Below are 14679 nucleotides of genomic sequence, written 5' to 3'. Positions count from 1 at the left end.
ATTCATTTCTGAACCCGGGCTCATCAGCTCTCGGTGAACAGTAAAATAAAAAATATATTAGAAGAATTTGAAATATCTTGAATTCTTTTGTCAACTAAGACGCTCGAATGCATGATGTCCGTGCAAAGTTTTATCTTGTTTGGACATCTGAGGAGCTCGTGGCAAAAAAGACAAAATTGGCCCCGAACAATGCGTGAATAGTAAATTTTCTCACATACCCTAATTCCTTTTTGCCGAGAGCTACTGAGATGTCCAAACACCACCAAATTTGGCACGAACATCACGCACTCGAACATTTTCCATGATACAAAATTCAGTTATATTTTTATTTTTGTAGTACCTTTTCGATTTTACTGGTCTTCCAAGGGAGTAGATGAGCTCGGGAGCGAAATTGTTGTGTCCGTTGTACCAGGCCTTTCTCAAAGCTTGTTCAAGTTTCTCTACCTTTCCATTCAAATAAAGAAACACAAAGCTCCTACGATTTTCTCGGAAAAAAAGGAATGGCCAATAAACTCTAGGAGAAGGAAGCCACCCTAAAGAACTCACTATACTAGTATAACTTATTATTATATTAATTTTCATTGGGAAATAGCTTCAATGAATTATTTTATGTGCGACAATGTCCGCTAAAGTTTACTGGATGCTATTTTATTACATTACTCTTTGCAACTTTCTTAATATTAAATGGAATAATTTGCAAAATGTTAAAATAAAATTGTATTTTCTCTATGGAAAATAAAAAAAATCTTGAGTAATCATCACATTAGTGAATCTCCTATCATGGAAAAACTTACATTGTAGTGACTCCTATTTCATGACAATATGTGCATCTGTCTAACTCGAGAGCAACCTTCTGCTGTAGTTTCTTTCCGTCATCTACAGATGGTAGTATGAAATCAAATTCTGAGCTGATTTCTATTAATCACATAGAACATGCAACAGATTTATAAATAGTGATACCTGAGACGACTCCAACCGTTAGAAAAGGCGCATCCACGTTGAACCCGAAGATGACCAACTCTCCTGTTCCACGGATTACCTATTCTCATAGACAACATCGATGAATTAACAAAACATGGAAATGATGAAGCAATTAACTGCACTAAATTTTTTATCATCCTAAGTCCTACATGTTAAAATACTCTAGGTTCAATTAGGAGTCACGGACTTCATAAAAGACACTGAAATTTTGACATAAATGAATCTTGGAATTGTCTTTGTCTTGGCTGAATCCACCTACACTTTTGTTCATATATTAAAATAATGCTTCTCACGCTGCAAATCACACGATGAACATTTAGCACTGGGGATGAGCTATTTCAATGGCATTTTCAGCGCTTTGAGTTGCAACAAACATTTGCATAACACTTGTCAGAGTGTTGCTTGGACAATGAAATGTTGCTCGGATTAAAATTCAGTAGATTATGTATGTTATGTATGAGGCTGTCTTATATCATAAGTTTGTAACAAGTAATTTGTTAGCAGAGCATGAAACATAGGGCAATAGCTCAACAGATTCAGTGCGGGTGAGTTGTCTGAATTCCACTGGTTCCAAAACTATCATTACGATTCCACTCGGTAATAATATTGTTGGTGCTATGATTCATCTAATATCGCTTATGCATAGCTTCTAGTTTCTTTTGTTCATACTTTATAGTGGGTGACTATGTTAGGATTGTGCTAGTTAACGAGTGCATGCTATTTTGTCGTGGATTTCCGCCGATGCTACTATAACATGAGCGCTGATGTGGTCATGTTCCATTATCATGAGAGACATAGTTCAGATCCATGAGCAAGACTTCAGTTTAAGTACCAACTCAACATGATAAATTCTCGAAAAAGAACTAGTGCAATATGGTAATCAAACTAAAAATGTCTTAGAAGCAGTATTAATATGAATTGTATCATTTTTTAAATTATAGTACATATAAAATTTGGTGCTGAATTAAAGTGCATATTAGATTTAGTTAAAGTCAAACTTTGTAAACTTGGACCAAGTTTATTGATAAATTTATCAACATTTACAGAACTAAATCAATACTTTTAGATTCATTAAGAAATTTATTTTCACATGGTATATATTTGGTATTGTGAATGGTCATTTAATCTTCTATAAACTTGGTCAAAGTTTAGACAATTTGACTTTGAACAAATTTATATGCATTATAATTTGGCAAGGAGGGAATACGTGTTATGCTGGAATAATAGTCTTATTTTTTGCATCTAGAGGATACTCCTAAAAGAAAATACAAAAAGATACAAAGGAGGAATTTCCTACTGTTTCCGGTAAAAAAAACAGTTTGTTGTCCTTCTTAACTAACAATATTCTCTTGCATCTAAACCAGAAGACAACTAATAATATGCATTCACTTATTTTCTTAGTTAACACATTTTATGACTTGTCTAATAAGTGATCACAATACTATTTCAAATTAGATGGTGTTGCTATTTGGTACTATCACCTCTAACGCATCACCATCATAGACTTGACCTGTGTGTGTAAATTGATAAACTATCATTTTGAGAAAGTAAGCGGGAGGACAAACCTTGGGGTGCGCAGTGAATGGCATCTTCCATCCTCCATCAACATTCCAGCTACCCAGTGTGCCAAGACTATACAAGTCAATCTCATGGGGGTTATCATTTTCTGCTGCTGAGAAGACTCTCCCAGCATGCTCAAACACGCTGGTGTTGCTCATGTTCTTGAAAGCCTTTCCGAACCTCAGCTGCTCATATGCAGCGTATTTCAGCATTCCATAACTACCAGAAGAAGGAAAAAAGTTGCCAATCATGTACTTACAGTATTAAGGTTACCCGCTATGAGCATCGCAAGAGGGTCACCGTCAGTGGCAGGGAGGAAGCATGGTTTCTTCAGTCCATTCTCAACCCTAAATGTATCGGACTGCACATAGCGGTTGGTGTACTTGATTGACCATGTGTTGTTGTTGCTCTTGGTGAAGTACACGGCGTGGAGCATGCCTTCTCCTTCGATCCATATGTCATGGGACTTGCCAAAGATAGAGCTTGACGAGTGGAGGGCTCCAAAGAGAGGGTTGGAACCTGCATGCATCCCACACCGGCATGACTTTTGGTTCTGCTCCATGCATGCATGCATGCATGCTTGTGATCTCTCAGTTAGTAAGACGATACTGCCTCCGTCTGGGTTTATTTTGGTCCCCTTCGTATTTTCTGTCCAACTTAGACCGTAGATTTGACCAACAAATTATAAATTGTATGTCACAAAACTTATATTGTTGAATATATATTTCAAAGAGGTTTCTAATGATATTTTTTAGGATATATAATTTGTTTTTTGATACTTAAATCAAAGGTCAAATTTGACCTAAACTATAAGGAGGACCAATAAATCAGGACGGAGGTAGTAGGAGCATAGAACGTTTACCATTTCTTATATAAACACCCTCTGGAAAATCTGCTGGAATCTCTCCTGCAATATCAAATATCTCTCTCACATCGCCGATCTCTTCGACCGGCGCAAAATTACCCTGGAACAAGGATTGAGGATTTTATCAATTCAATAGGTAGTTAAGCACTCACAAACCTTTCTAAATTTGGTCTCCTAAACATTATTCTGCAATTGTGTGATCTCCTCAATTGTTAACTGAGTGAAAGAAAAAGATGGATGTTGTAGTCTTTTTTTTCCGAAGAGGATAAACCCCCCGCCTCTGCACCGATCGATGCACACAACCCTCTATATTTTATTATCTAGCTAGCTGATAATGCAGTTGGTGTTATCCCTAGCTACTTACCTCGGTGGGACGTAAAGGTTGGTGACTTAATGTGAAAACGGTGCCCACAAATGCATCCAGCAACCTTTGGGAGGCATAATTGAGAGCGTTTGATGATGAGTTAAATACATCACATGTGCCTTAACTTGTTCGCTATGTTCACTTTGATGCCTAAAGTTGTAAAATACACAAAACTGGTGCTATAACTTGTTCGAGCGTTCAAATACGGTGCCTCTGTACGTATGAGTGTATGAGATGCCCGTTTGGAGTGCCAATTGGCTGGTGGCCCACATGTCAGTGGAGCCCGCTATGTGTGTGACGCTCATGAGTTTTTCTTTTTACAGAAAACTCCTTGAATTTTAATCAAATTTCAGAAAAAACACCTAAAAATTTATTTAATTACTCAGAACTGTTTTCAAATACTTATGTGTGTCGTGTATGAGCCCACAAGTTGGTACATGTAATGAAATTATAGTAATAAGAAGTACAATAAAGGAGAGATGGGAGTATTCGAACTCTGCCTCACGAGCAACTCGATGTGGAATCTTTACCTAATAATAAAGCAAATTGGGTTTCTGCTCGTCCGTCATGACATATTTTAGAAAAGTCCCTCTATTTCAGAGAATTCAACCTGCAGTCCTGTTTTAAGTTAAAACAAATCGTTTTTTCGTATTTTACACAAAAGTCCTGTGTTTTGATGAAATCAACCTGCAGTCTGGATTTAAGTCACACCCGAACCGTTATTTTACATTTTTCAAAACCCCCCTGATGTTTTAGGTAATTCATCCGCGGATCATATCTAAGTCAAACAAATGCTTTTTTAAATCATCCATATCTTTTAAACCCTAACTCTGATTTGAACATGTTATATATGAAATTTGATTACAAAAATATGTAGAATATGAATATAAGATTATTTTTACTTGTTAAGTATTTTTAAATATTATTTTAGAATATATTTAAGTCAAACAAATGATTTTCTAAATTATCCGTATCTTTTAAACCGTAACTTCGATTATAACATATTATATATGAAACTTTATTAGAAAAATGTGTGGAATCTAAATATGTTGTTAATTTTACCTGTTAAATATCTTTAAAATATTTTTTTGGAAGCAAACTTATAATTTATAGCGCAAGATCCGTTTTTCTTTCATACCGGCGGCGATCCGGATTGCAAATAAACACCTCACTATAACCATATAGGGAAAAGAAAACATCGATAACTACACATGCATACCTCTGAAAAATATCGCAAGGGAAAACAACAGATTTGTTATCGCGAGAGTGAGAGAAAGTGAGAGAGAGAGAGAGGGAGGGAGAGAGAGACGCCTTACGATTAACTATATTCAAACACATTCTTTTGTTTTGTGTGAACACTGAGGCCATCGCCGGCGAGGGTGAGAAGGAGGATAAGCGGCGACACAAATATGATGCCTCACAAAAATAAAGGAGATGGACCTATTGTGGTCTTGAGTGATGGTTGTTGGGTTAAGAGCGTGTGTTATGTTTTCCCTCCCGTTGCAAAGCACGGGCTCTTTTGCTAGTAATAGTCAATAGGCCAAACACATTTGTATAGTCAGTATGGAGATAGAATCGTATTTATAATATGATTACCAGAGAAAATAATAAAGAGAAATATTTTTAGCGGGAATAATAAAGAGAATTACACAAGGAAAATTTGAGTCACGGGGTTCAAACCCAAGAACTCGTTTTTCTTATCAGATGGGCCGGTAAAACTGGTAACCATGAAATCACGAAAATTTTGGAAAAAAAATTCGGCCGCTATTGCTCAACGGATTTTTGGATTTAAAATATTTTAAGATCATAAAAATATATAAAGTTGAACCTCTGAAGCACCCAAACAATAGTTAATTTTTTTATAAAAAATTCAGAGGGGGAGTCGATGGGGCGATGTGACGAGTACAGGACGCCTGCCTATCCACTACGCCAACGCACACTAGATATTTGAATTGGCATACATAACCTATTTTGCAAACACTTCAGGTTCAAGTTCAAAATTTTCAAAAAAATAAACCCTATCAAAAACATAATTTCTCAGGGGCCAGCGGATTTTCCGGTTGCCCAAAAATTTGGCCGAAAAAAACCCAGGTCACACCTGCGCTCCTTCTTTCAAATTCATGCGACTCAATTTTTCCCTTGTAAATAGAATCGCATCTTGTCGTGAACATATGGCTATGCTTGTTGGAGTGGCTAACGTGCACATGCTGTACTCTGTGGTGCTTTGTTCGAATCTCTGTAGGCTCGCCCTTTTCCTTTATATTATTTCATCCCACTTGCTGACATGCAGGGCCCAGCATTGAGCAACAAATGATTTTTCTGGATTATGTTAAAGCCAGTGCATTTTCGTGTAATTAAATATAACGTTAGGGATTTTCTGCAAAAAAAAAAATTAATCCACCGCGTGGGCTTACCCAGTGCATTGCCGACTTCCGGCCACTGACATGCAGGCCAACAACACGTTGGTACGCCATGTGGGCAGGGCGTATGCCGAGATACATACAGAGGCACCGTATTTGCACAACGAGACAAGTTATAGCACCAGTTTCAGGTATTTTACAACTTTGGGTACCAAAGTGACCGTGCTAGACAAGTTGAGGCACCATTAGTGTATTTAACTTTTTGATGATGCATCCCCAATTCTCAAAGCAAACTGCTGGTGAAGCTCCTTGAAACACACAAGACATAACAATATAGGCCTATATATATCTTTCGGTGCGTCCTGATCAAGTAGTGGGGCTCAGAGAGAGGCGAGAAACCTTTGCAGCCGATATGATCTGCCGAGGGAGAGGAGTGGCGCTCGCGGAGACGGAGGAGGGCTGCCGTCGGCCGGCGCGCATGTTTGGCTGACGAAGAGAGCAGCCATGGATGGAGGTCCTCATTTCTGGAGCTTGGATCGTCGTCCCTCTGGTGTTTTCTGCTACATACAGGACTTAGCTACGCTTCCTGCCGGCATTTGTTGTAGTTTTATCCACCAGGCACATCCATCATATTCTCTGCAGCGTAAATAGACCGGTTCCGGTTGCGTCTTCGTGGTAGACTAGCTAGGCACATGGTGATGTGAAAAAATGGCAGCAGTACCAGCAATGCAGGAACGTGTAAACAGCTGCTACCCGACTGCTGACTGTCGGTCTGCTAAAATAATGTGTTGCTGAACCAGCTGCCTCTCTTCTACGATGCGAATGAATGAATGAAGAAAAGCAAACCATGTTGGTTTCCAGGCGCAAATCGATTGACGTCCTCGGTTGCGGCCTGCCATGAGGCTCATGCATGACGTACGGCTATGGAGATGCGTGCGTGTGCGGCTGGTCGCTGATTGGTTGCACAAGACGACTTCCGTTGGTCTTGGCTGTTTACCAGCATTATCTTTCTTGACTTCGTTGGTCTCGGCCGCTTACTGTCAATTTTTGTTTTATTTTTTATTATTTCTCATGCGTTGCAACGGGATATAAATATTCTAGGATTGTGTAAGCAAATGTTGGGTCTGACCAGCTCCCATTTATTTAATAGATAAGAGTTCACAATGTCACATCTAACTCCCGCACCATTTAACAATGTCACAAACGTTTGAAAACCACAAAACCTTCTTCTTTCCTTTAAACGCGAACAAATTTTGATATTGCAAACAATTTTTTAACAAGGTAAATTTTCTAAAAAAAAAGAAAAAGAAAGAAAAAATGGAAAGAAAACCGACACTAGAAACGACAGGATAAGAAGAAAAAACAAGATTTGAAGCAGTTAAGAACCTTCTGGAACATCCCCAAAACCGGAAGTAACGTCCACCTTTCCTAGCTTTAAATGGGCCAGCCCAGCTCGGTCGCTCCTGTGCGATTCAACGGCAGTTTGCCGCATAATGCAACAAATAGGAAACCGCGTCTTACAACATGCATCAAGGGAGTTACACATGTTCTCGAGGAGTTCCTTATTTCACGCCTACTGCGATGTTTTCTCTCGAGCAATCCCAGAGAACAAGGTCTATGGACCAGACCCATTTACCGTGCATGTGTAAACATCTTTTTCGGTTTCCTCTATTATTAACAGGGAATGTACTGTTTATTAATTGTAATTTTTAGTCTTTGGTTTTGTCAGGTTTTCCACTTCGGTCTTTTTCTTCTGGGGAGGTTCTTTTCTTTCACTTGTTTTTAGTTTTGATTTTTTCTTGTACTTTTTCCTTTTTCGTCCCTGTCCACCTTTTAAAAATTCATGAAAAAATTTAAAATACCAGAATAAATTTTAAATGCACGATAATTTTTAAAAATCATATAAAATTATTTAAACAACAGAAAAATATTGATAAACCATATAATTTATTTAAATTAGTGAATCTATTTTAAAATGAATGAACATTCTTAGAATTCCAGAATAATTTTGAAAATTCAGGATCTTTAAATACATGAATATTTTAAATATGAAAATATTTTTAACAATACATTAACTTTTTAATATTTAAGATAAATTCGGATTCATTTTTATATTGGATCCTTTTTTAACAATTCATGTATATTTTATACAATTTGTGAACAATTAAAATTCATGAATATATTTTAATATCCAGTAACATTTTCTAAATTTTGTGAATGTTTAAATTATTGAACATTGTTTTGAGCTTAAAATAATATTTTTCTTAATCTGTCACTTCAAATGCAGCAATGGTTTTTCAGAGAAAACAACTTTCACTGGAATGGAAGTGGCAGGAAAAATTGGGTGGGCCAGCCCACAGGAGTAAACCAATTTTTATTATTTCTCAACTTACTATAAGTTTCAGTAGGAATTAGTCGGTGCATATGATCACATTTATTGGTCAAATGATGGAATTTTCAAACTATTCGCAGTGTTATAGCCAACAGCCTATTGGAAAATTGGCATCGACTGATAATGGTAATTTTGTGTGGAAATGAAATTTACATGTGATGCATATGCTTGCATCAATCATGTGTATAAAGGGGATGAGGTGCAGTGATGCAATTTTTTTTTAGTGGCTAACCAAGCTTCATTACTCAAAGTCCACATGGTGTGGGATACATAATGGATCATGGGGAGCGTCTAGCCATACATGATGGCCATGACCTAAAGAATGAGCAAACTTGGCTAACATATCGGCATCATTATTAGCAGTTGTGCCCTTGAAAGTTATAATACAATTAAATGCTAATAAACACTGTCTAATCTCTATGATGACAGCACCATAGCCTCCACGGTTTGCTCTCTTGATGTCGTTGACCACCTGCTTGGAGTCAGAAGTAATAACAAAATTTTGCAGCATCAAATCTTGAGCGAGAGATAGACCTTCGCGACATGCAATTGCCTCCAAATTTGTTGCATTTGTTATTCCATGCAGCACCAACACTGAACTGCCCACAAAATTGCTTGTGGTATCTCTGCAAACAGCCATCGCCACACCTCAATTATGTATCTTTGACACTATTGCATCTACATGGACTTTTGCAAACTCGGATGGTGGCGCTTTGGGGCGCGTTGTCCTTACTCTTGTCGTAGATGGAAGCTATTCTCGTTTCTTCGAAAGGAGCTTTAGATCGGCCAAGAACCGATTTATGAATTGGTGTGTCGATGAAGGCACAGTGATTTGTGCTTAGTGGACTGCAGCCTGCCGGTAGTGGGCTGGGTTGGCTCCAAAGCATAGGCCAAAAAGTGCAACAACATAGGCGGGCTATAGCCCAGTTCGGCCCCAGCTAAGTTTTGTCCATGTTTATTTTATTTTAGGGAAAACTACATTGGTTTATTGATCAATGAGGTCCAAAGGAATGGGTATATTTCCATGCGGCTAAATTAGTGCGACATGTCTACCAAAATCTAGAGAAAAGGAAAACTTTGGTAAATATCTGCTTCAAAATTCGTGCTTTTCTGCCTTCATGGATGAAATTAGAAAGTCTGAATTCCTACGCGTGGGACTTGATTTCTCTGATGATTGCACCATGTGGCCGAATGGCCGATGGAACGCTGAGGCGAGGGTACCCAAAACCAAGGGCTATGTGTGTTAGCTCAATAATTTGACAGAAAGATCATCAAATAAGAGGTTTCATGTTGAGGCTAAGAACATGTCACATTTGAGTAAAAGCGGGCGAAAATGAGCCCCTGCGCTTGCATAACATGCATGTACTATGAGCAATGATAGTCCTAGCGTACGGGTTCCACAAAAAGTTTTACGTACAAGTTTATTCTAGCGGTGGTTAGGTTAAATCATGGGAGCTGTTAGTGTATCGGAATACACAAGTTCGCACAGATTTTATAGAAGCTTTACATGAGAATGGGATTTCCGGTAAACAAAAAAAAGAGAGGAAATGATGTTCAAATTGAAGTGCAGGTTTTGCAGCATGCTCGACGGGGCTGATGTTGAATTCCGGAGACTGGATGCGTGCATCCACAACGTTAAAATTTGGTCTTGAGGTTTTGAAACGAAAAAGAGAAATTAAGCTTTAGTTTTGAACTTGTTCAACCCATCCTTTTTCCTGCCCTCTCTTTTTACACGCAGGCTGCAAATCGTACCCCAGAATGCAATGCCCTGTCCTTACCACAAATTAACTTTGCCGTTTTACATATTACAACTACAGTAGTAATTAACCAGCACACTACCTATGTCCTGGTTTATTAGTCCCATTTGTATTCCATGCCAAAATTTAACCTTAAATTTAACTATTAAAATGTAAATGCATGTCATAAAAAAATATAATTTGAAAATATGCTCAAATACAAAGGGAATTAATGTTTTTTTAGTTACATCTTTAATTAAAATTTGACACAAAATATAAAGGGGATTTATAAACCAGGACCGAGGTAGTACCTTCTCCTTGCTTTCAAAATATGCCCATATGATGCAGTTTCAAAACAAAGCACCAGAAAAGCAGCAGTAAACCATATGGTTAAATTTTTAATTACTCCATCAAGGCGCGCCCAGCTATGTGGCAGCCCGTCGGGTAGCGTAACCGCTTCCCTGACAGAGGAATCAGAGACTGAAAAGAGAGAGCGGATCCCTCCAGCTCTCCATCCTGCCTTGCGTGGAAAGGAAAGAACCTTCCCGGCCTCGGACTGTGCAGGGAGGCATCTGGGCCGTCGGTTGGGGATGGAGCACGGAGGGCAGCCGTCCGTGGCCCTGCCACCCCGGCTATTTATACGGGGGCGCCTCGCCCTCGGCTCTTGCCATTCTTTAGCTTCTCTTCTCCGGTCCGATCCACCCAACTACCCAAGCTAGCAGTGCAGTGTAGTTTGTGGCAGAGTTGGCGTTTCTTGGATCTGGCCCTCTCCCATGGCCATGACTCCTTCCTTCTTGGTTTTCGCTTGCTTTGCTGTGATGAACTTCTCTGGTCTTGTCTCCGTCTTGTTGGTTTCGTTCGTTTCTTCTTTGCATTGCATCCTCCTCTGGTGTTTTTGACGTGCCTGCCGATGAGATGCATCTTTCCCGGACCAACTCCACTGCCTGTGGAGGTTCCGTTCGCAGATGCCGAGGCACACATTTGAGTCCATCCTTTTGAGGTTTGGATCTTCTGTGCTTTGCAGTCACGCCGGCCGATGACGAGCAACATGTATATTTTCGTGAGGCGCCAGAATCTTCCTTTCTTTGCAGCACTCGCGGCTGCCTATCTCTCTCGATCCATCGTTTTCTTCGTGCATGTTTTGTCCGAGCCGATGATCCAGTAGTCGTGCAGTACGCACGCACGCACGCTGGGTAGGCACGTCATGAATCGATCTCCGCCTTCGTTTTGAGGCACCTGTGTTGTTGTTCCTCCGTTTCACGGGGCCGGTGCCGGTGATGGTTTCTCTCCTGCATACATAGGTTCCGTGAAAACAATTTCTGAGACGCCGGGAGCTAACCAGCGCCTTTTTTTAACACGCTAGCACGGTTGTTTTGCGACGCCTTTTCACCTTAGTCCGAGAATATTTCAGTACATGGTATTTCCATTTCACCATTTAGTTCGGGCCGATGATGACACATCAACAGCTTTTGAGATGTGATATATATATTCACAGATGACAAGAGCTAATTTATTTATTTCTTCAAAGTATCTGAGACCCAGTTATATTTCAAGACACATATATTTATTTACTATTTATTAGTGCTCTTGGACTTGACTGATCTGCCATGCATGCATGGTTGATACTGTAGCTATGTAGGGCAGGTGGTTCTTTGATTTTGGTGACGTGCGCCGATGACGACATTGCTTGCTTTTCAGATAATAATAAAAAATTCAAATGACGAGCAAATTATTATCTAGTATCCGAGGCGCCACATTGCTCCTTTTTTTTTCAAATTGCTTGTTACCATTTCCTCCCTATTATTTGTCTGCTCCTATCCATTATGGCCGATGATGTGAAACAACACAGTTCAAATCAGAGCCGATGCATGGAACCTATCCGTTCGGCCATGATAATGCACATTGGCTTGCTGAGGCCAATGTCACGAAGGTTCCTCCGAAATTTAGTATCTGCAGATCTCTAGCACAGAGGGCAGGCCGGAGGTACATGCCACAACTTTAGATTCTAGGAAGGATGCTGGGATTGCACTTGGGTTTCAGTTTCTCTGCTTGCTCTGTTCTCAGATCCACTATGGTTTTTCTTTGCTCTTTCTGTCTCTACTTTCTCTTGTTCTCTGTTATATCCTGTATCTGAGATGACAAACTGGCAGAGCCGATGATGTGAAAGTGAAAAGAGTTATCAATTTGTTCGTTGAAACTGCACTATCTTGCTGAGGCAGAGGAAGCAGTTTGTTCTTTGGTTTATCAAGTTTTTGGTGTTTCTTGATGTACGCGGGTGTGTCGGTCGATTATTTGTGCCGGTGATGATGAAATCCTGATTTGTGCTCTGAAATGGACCTCTGCAAAGGTTCCATCAATCATGTGGAAGTTCTGTAAGGTTATCTGAGGCACCTATGGCTGGCAATTGTTCGTTGCTGTTTTCAGTGTTTGTATACTTTTGGTCCTTCTTACTTCGTTTTCAGTTGCATCGTGTAGAGGTGATGATAATGGAGATGGTTTCTGTTGACAAGCTTGCAGTTGCAGTGCCGATGATGAGAAAGTGAAAAGGTATAAGTTTTGAGCCATTCGGCCATGAAAACCGCACTACACTTTCTGAGACCAAGGTTGCAGTCTGCTCTTTGGTTTATCAAGTGCTTGGTGTTTGTTTTGCCCTTAGTTAACTAACCTGTACTGCTTCTTTGTTCAAAAGATTCAACCAATTGCTGCCATGTATAAAACTAAGGTGTGCAGAGACACGGGTCACAAAACTAGGAGGATTTAAAGACTAGTACTTGCATCAACATTCATCAAGAGCTTTGTTCCTGGGAGCACGCAAGAGTAGTAGCACAATCATAACTAAGAGTTGGCACCCTGTAATTCTTCAGACTTGTTGTAAATGTTTCACCTCTCTCTTGTTGCAGAACCTATATGCCATGTTGTAAATGTTTCACCTCTCTCTTGTAATTCTTCAGACTTTTTGTCTCAATGAATGGAAGCCACGGCTCTACCGTGTTCCCCGCAAAAAAAAAAAGACTTTATTTGTGTTGTTGCATTGATAGTTGTTCAACCTTCCTGGTGTGTACCCTGTAAACCCTTGAATAAAGGCCGGATCTTACTCTGTTTGTGGGGTTTCTAGGACCAAAGTTGCTTGTTTTGATCAAGCTTTACATGAATGTGAGCAATGCAGCTAAATCCAATAAAATTCAGAAGTAACAGAGTAAGATCCGACTTATTAGCTGTTCTGATAATGTGGAAGTTTTGTAAGGGGCATTGTTGTGGGTCCCCTGTCCATGTCAGGGCTCCGGATGAAAACCATAGTTCGACTTCTTGGACTCGGCGGCGGCAGCGGGTTGCGTCGTCACCTTCTTTGAGGTGTCGTGGAGCTCAAGTACCTAATGGTCACACCACGTTGGTCTCTCGAGGCATGTATTGATCCTGGCGTGATGTATGGTTGTGATGTTCTCTACTTTGTTACTGGGCATGTTTCTAGGACCAAAAACATGCGGAAAACAGGAACTGACAATGACCACTAAATCAATAGTAGTCCAGAAAAATAATATAAAATGATATAAATAACATACAAATATGATAATATAATAGCATGGGACAATTAAAAATTGTAAATACGTTTGAGGCGTATTAGCTACCAAATGAAATGTCGGTGTAACCGGCTCTGGCCCAAGAGGGGACGGATGAAAACGCCGGTTGAACCGGTTAGAGAAAACAGTCGCACCGGTGTTGAATTACCTGACCTTTTACGCTAAGCCAAAAGTCCTTGTTATACGGGCCTCCTGAAGAAGACCACTTCGCTGCTTTTTTTCTCTCCGGCTCGAGTCGCTCGGCGACTCTGGCCAACTGAAAACTTTGGCTTTGATTGCATTGACCTTGCTGAGGTACGCATTTTTATCATTTTGGTCATCACTCAATCTTTTTCATGCTTTAAAACAGTCACTTGAGATAGATAATTCACTTGAATGTTTGCACCAAGACTTGATCAGACATGGCTCGACATATGAGCACACTATGACCTTATCTTGGCGAGTTGGCGTCATGTCTTGAATTCTTCTCTTTAATACATTCTTTGAAGATCTTGGATCATATCTTGTTGTTAATGGCATTCACTCCAAGTTCATTCAATCCCCTTCCTCCATCTCACACGGAATATATCTTCATATATAGCTTGATACAATTGTTGCTCCATAGGAATTATCATTCACTACCAAATCTCAATGCATACATTTAGCTTGATGGCTTCAACCTTGAATTCATCAAATATTCTCGATGCATTGCCTATGGAAAATTCCTTCAAATATATCTCAATGAAATCATTAGTCCATAGGGATTCTCATTAATTACCAAAACCATTGTAGGATCGAAAGTATGTCTAGAGGGGGGGGGGGGGGGGAGGGGTGATTAGACTACTTAACCAAATAAAAATCTCT

The 14679-nt window shown here is 39.6% G+C and overlaps 1 protein-coding gene across 1 annotated transcript in view; it reads right to left on the bottom strand.

Annotated features, from left to right (window-relative positions):
- The window catches only part of LOC109735175 (carotenoid 9,10(9',10')-cleavage dioxygenase 1-like), a gene marked incomplete at its 5' end in the record, with an annotated part of 38747 nt that extends 35226 nt beyond the window's left edge, over positions 1–3521 (bottom strand). The window contains 5 exons of the mRNA XM_040388194.2: positions 795–876; positions 961–1039; positions 2547–2726; positions 2801–3060; positions 3404–3521. Of these exons, the coding sequence (XP_040244128.2) occupies positions 795–876; positions 961–1039; positions 2547–2726; positions 2801–3060; positions 3404–3521 (719 nt within the window). The remainder of the gene's footprint in view (positions 1–794; positions 877–960; positions 1040–2546; positions 2727–2800; positions 3061–3403) is intronic.
- Between the last annotated feature and the right edge of the window lie 11158 nt (positions 3522–14679).

The sequence above is a fragment of the Aegilops tauschii genome, chromosome 4, assembly GCF_002575655.3.
Source record: "Aegilops tauschii subsp. strangulata cultivar AL8/78 chromosome 4, Aet v6.0, whole genome shotgun sequence".
Taxonomy (NCBI): domain Eukaryota; kingdom Viridiplantae; phylum Streptophyta; class Magnoliopsida; order Poales; family Poaceae; genus Aegilops; species Aegilops tauschii.
This window is presented reverse-complemented; position numbering and strand designations above follow the sequence as displayed.